Genomic DNA, 5,000 nt, shown 5'->3' with positions numbered 1-5,000 from the left:
CATCTGTTCGTCATTTACGTTCATGAAAATATGTTTGAAAATATCTTTAAAATATCTTTTTAAATTTCCATTCATGACGACACGTTGCTTTTTCAGATCGTTATGTTATGAATCGTTATGAATATGATCAATCAGTGGATTGCGTTCCTTCCAGCTTGGATCAATGGACCTATAGCGTACTCAGCACTATCTCCTTTTCACTGAACCTTTTCAAGGTTTTAAGGACAGACTTTTATTTGGTTAGTATCTGATTGGTGTCTGGGGCACTCGCCTCTTTGACCACAAGGTCATGGGTTCGATCATGAGCACCGACAACGACAACGTATGAGTAGCACGGCTTGGGTACGGCGAGTCGTGTGGTAAGTACTGGGAGCTGATGGTAGGTGTGGTAAGTACTGGGAGCTGATGGTAGGTGTTGTGCTCCACCTGCAGCAATCCATCTCCCAGGGGTCTGCGAAACAGCTCTCTTACTTACTTACTTACTTATTTGATTATGTTAGCAGGTCGCATTCACTATGAAAACGTGCATTTCCCGTCAGTCCGTCCAACCGTCAGTCACCCCACGTCTCCATATATGGTCATGCCTTGTGACATCACGTGACATCATCAGGGATGGAGATCCCTGATGTAATCAATATTGGCCAGCAACTCTCCATCTGACCTCTGACCCTTAGATCTCCATGACCTGTTCTGTTATTCCTTATGTTGATCCTTCCCCACCCGTCCTTCCTCTTCCATGTCTCCCTTTTGACTTAAACCTGTCCATTCAGACTCTAGACGGGCCCGCCCCAAAGTTATTAGTGCAGCCGTGCCCGGCAGCCGGCGAGAACTAGAGTTCTCAACAGGCACGCAAATTACGGCCCGGCCCTACCTGGGCCCTTATCAAACCCTGTCCACTCAAGACACGCTCCATATATGGCTCGTACAGAATTCATTCCATGTTGATCTGAAAGGGGCGGTGGTGGCTCAGGGGTAGAGTGCCTGGATGGTAACCGTAAGGTTGCCAGTTCGAACCCGGGCTCCCCCAGAGTTACTGTCGAAGTGTCCTTGAGCAAGACACTGAACCCCTAATTGCTCCCGATGTGCTAGTTGGTGCCTTGCATGGTTTCCGCTGCCATCGGTGTATGAATGTGTGTGTGAATGGGTGAATGTAATGCACAATCTCTGTAAAGCGCCTTGGATAAAGGCGCTATATAAATGCACCATTTACCATTTTACCATTTACCATCTGACCCCCCATGCCAGCAGTCTGCCACCACCGCGAGGTCGCTTCTCGCCCTCAAGTTGTCTTACTGGAATTCTTATTCTTATCAAAATCTTATTATTTTGCCAATTATTGGCCACACACTAAGATTGGAACTAGGGAGACACCCAAGCTTAAAATACACAAAGATTCATCGAGGTGAATGTCATGCATGCGTGCGTGCGTGCGTGCGTGCGTGCGCTGTGTGTGTGATTTCAGCTGATGCAGATATTGCTGTGAATCCAGCTCTATCCATCAAGAGGATGACCAAGGACAAAGGTTAACGCACACGCACATGCGCGCTCGCACGCACGCACGCACACACAGATTCAGTCAGGTTTTTGTGAATATCATATTGATCACCTGTCTGTGAGCCATCAATCACATAATAGACTGCAGAGAAAGAGAGGTCTGTGTGTGTGTGTGAGAGAGAGAGAGAGAGAGAGAGGGAGAGGGAGAGGGAGAGGGAGAGGGAGAGGGAGAGATGGATGGAGGGATGGGGTGGGCGGGGTGATGGAGAGATGCTAAGTGAAGGAGGGATGGTTAAAAGGGGTCAAGGTGTCAACCACTAAAAGCATACATGACCTCTCTCTCTCTCTCCCCCCCCTCTCTCTCTCTCTCTCTCCCTCATTCTCTCCTCCCCTTTTGTCATATTAAATCCCTTACTCGCCCCTCCTGTATTCCTAGCCTCTCTTCCTCTCTCCTCCATGTTTCTTCCCTCCCTCTCTCTCTTCCTCCCTATCTCTCTCTCTCCCTCCCCCCTCCCCCCATATGCTTTATGTCAATAATGACTGTCATTTCTGCGTCAAGTTCACCTGATACCACACCGTGTCTTAGACCCACTTTATAAATTGGCACTTACCACGTCGACTGCCAAGCACGCCATATTACCTCGCATCAAATCCAACGCTTGAATGCCAAGCACGCCATTGCCATGTGGTCCTCTGGTCTTTTTCAATGGTTTGTAGGAGATGTTGGGTTGGGAAGTAACGGATCACGGATCGCATGGAACGCCGTTACGTAATCAGAGTAAAAGAAAAAGGTAACTGTAACGTCTTACAGTAGATTTTAAAATGTGTTATCCGGATTACAGTAACGGAGGTATAGTACGGGCTTGATTACATTCTCCCCTTCCCCTCATCAATTTTACAAATAAAACACCAAAAAAAACACAAAGAAACCCAGCAAAAAAATAATCAAGTTGAAATAGTACGTATAGCGCATGATCAGACAGACAGACAGACAGACAGACAGACAGACAGACAGAGAGGAAGGGAGAGAGAACATAAAGATTGACAGAGAGAGGCGAGGAGGATGACAGAAAACGATAAACAAAAAAGATAGAGAGATAAATAGAGAGAAGGAAGACGATGGAGAGATGATGGACGGAGAGAGAGAGAGAGAGAGAGAGAGAGAGAGAGAGAGAGAAACTTCAGCAGGAAAACGAGTGCAGAGAGGAACGCATGCATGAGGAAGCACATAGATAGAGGAATGATGTGTGTGTGTGTGTGTGTGTGTGTGTGTGTGTGTGTGTGTGTGTGTGTGTGTGTGTGTGTGTGTGTGTGTGTCTAATCAGGAGTGCGTCACAGTGTCTGCCCGGCCCTTAATACCTGCCTCACTAACAACTGGGATAAGTCTGCTGTGAAATTAACACTGATTAACACACACACACACACACACACACACACACACACACACACACACACACACACATACACACACACAAGGATGTCCATAATCCTTGGCAATTAGTAGTTGACATGATTGTCAGAATACTAACAGTTTGTGCGTGCCTACGTGTGTGTGTGTGTGTGTGTGTGTGTGTGTGTGTGTGTGTGTGTGTGCTTGCATCTTTTTATTTACACGTCTATATAATAAAGTGTCTGTATATGTTTATATTTTTAAAGTAAACTTCCCTCTAAGTTGATCAAATTCAATCATAAATCCAAACAAATGGTTCAGCGCGCACAGCGAGGCTTCTATTTTGAGCTAATCCATTTTATTTCAATTAGTCACGAATATGTGCAAATATGCACACACAAAAATGCAGACATCAAGAGAGGGAAAGAGGGAAGATGTGTCTATTGGTGTATGAATGATACTGCAGACAGACAGACAGACAGACAGACAGACAGACCAGTCGATGGCTGACCCCTCACCACTGCTCTTCCTTCTCCGCAGAAGACTCCTCATTGGCCCCGGCCACATTGAAGCCCGGCTTTGATAGGCTGCCATCGGGGCAAATCCTACCGCCTGGCTTCCCCGCTCCGTTCCTATTCGCCGACGGGCTTTCATCTGTGGAGACTCTGCTCACCAACATACAGGTAACAAACCATAGATATACAAAAGAAAATAGATCCCTCTATTTTGTGTTTTCTCATAATGCCGAATTGAATTGAATTTAATTGAATTTAATTGAATTTAATTGAATTTAATTGAATTTAATTGAATTTAATTGAATTTAATTGAATTGATTATATGCACACAGAATAACTATTCCTTCTTATGGGCTCCTTCCCTATAATTCCTTCACAGGTGTTACCGGTGATACGAATGAAGGCTCTGTTTAAATTTTAATAACCACCATAACGCTGAGAGTGTACGAATGGAACCAAATGGACCCATTTGTACACTCTCAGTGTTACTCACCCGTAGGGGGCCATTTGGAACCCACTCAAGGACACTTTGAGACCCACATGGTGTAGCAGAGTGTTTCCAGTGAGCCAACACGCACACTAGCAGCACCCTGACTCTGTTTGACCAGAATGGAACAGAGCCTTCATTAGTATCATCGGTAACACCTGTGAATGAAGTAGGGAAGGGGCCTGGACGTAGGAAGAGTTATTCTGTGTGCATACTGCATATACCCTATTTAATTGAATATTCACCCCTCTCTCTCTCTCTCTCTCTCTCTCTCTCTCTCTCAGGGTCTGCTGAAGGTGGCGGTGGAGAACGCCCGGGTTCAGGACAAACAGATCCAGGCGGAGAAGAGGGAGCTGAAGATGGAGCTCTACCGAGAGAGAGAGATGAGGGAGAGTCTGGAGAGACAGCTCACCTCCGAGCTGCAAAGCAGAGGTACCTGTCTGTCTGTCTCTCTGCCTGTCTTGGTGTTACGATGACTAAAATTATGACTAAATGTACTGACATTTTCATCAACAAAGGAGGGACTAGTGGAGAAGACATCCAGTAGAACTAAGACAAAGTAATTTTATGCTTGGTTGTGTGCAGGTGTCATGCTCCGAAAATTGCCGATATACAAGCTTGCACGCAGCTATGTATAATATAATATAAAATATCTCTCACTCTCTCTCTCTCTCTCTCTCTCTCTCTCTCTCTCCCCCCTCCCGCTCTCTCGTCCCAGCGTCCATCCAGAAGCGGTTGAAGAAGGAGAAGAAGGCGAAGAGGAAGCTGCAGGAGGCGCTGGAGTTTGAGTCCAAGCGGAGGGAGAGAGTGGAGGACGCCATCAAGCACTCGTCCTCCTCATCCCCCTCTCCTGAGCCGCTCCACCCCTCCAACAACAACAGCAACAACACTGGTAACTCACTCACTCACTCACTCATTCATTCATTCACTCATTCACTCATTCATTCATTCTTTCATTCATTCATTCACTCATTCATTCATTCATTCACTCATTCATTCACTCACTCATTCATTCATTCACTCATTCATTCATTCATTCATTCTTTCATTCACTTATTGTCCGTGGCCCAGTGTTTTGAGAGCCACTGTTACCGTGTTTAACCCATTTAGGCCT

The 5,000-nt window shown here is 45.9% G+C and overlaps 1 protein-coding gene across 1 annotated transcript in view; it reads left to right on the top strand.

Annotated features, from left to right (window-relative positions):
• Positions 1-5,000, top strand: part of LOC310876119 (dachshund homolog 2-like) — a 112,703-nt gene that overhangs the window by 98,032 nt on the left and 9,671 nt on the right. The window contains exons 10-12 of the mRNA XM_083789564.1: positions 3,425-3,567; positions 4,171-4,318; positions 4,605-4,778. Coding sequence (XP_083645690.1) covers positions 3,425-3,567; positions 4,171-4,318; positions 4,605-4,778 — 465 coding nt within the window. The remainder of the gene's footprint in view (positions 1-3,424; positions 3,568-4,170; positions 4,319-4,604; positions 4,779-5,000) is intronic.

Source organism: Protomyctophum parallelum (assembly GCF_964188405.1).
Source record: "Protomyctophum parallelum genome assembly, chromosome: 18".
NCBI classification, from domain to species: Eukaryota; Metazoa; Chordata; class Actinopteri; order Myctophiformes; family Myctophidae; genus Protomyctophum; species Protomyctophum parallelum.
The sequence above is the reverse complement of the archived record's forward strand: the minus strand, read 5'-3'. Positions and strand labels throughout refer to the sequence as shown.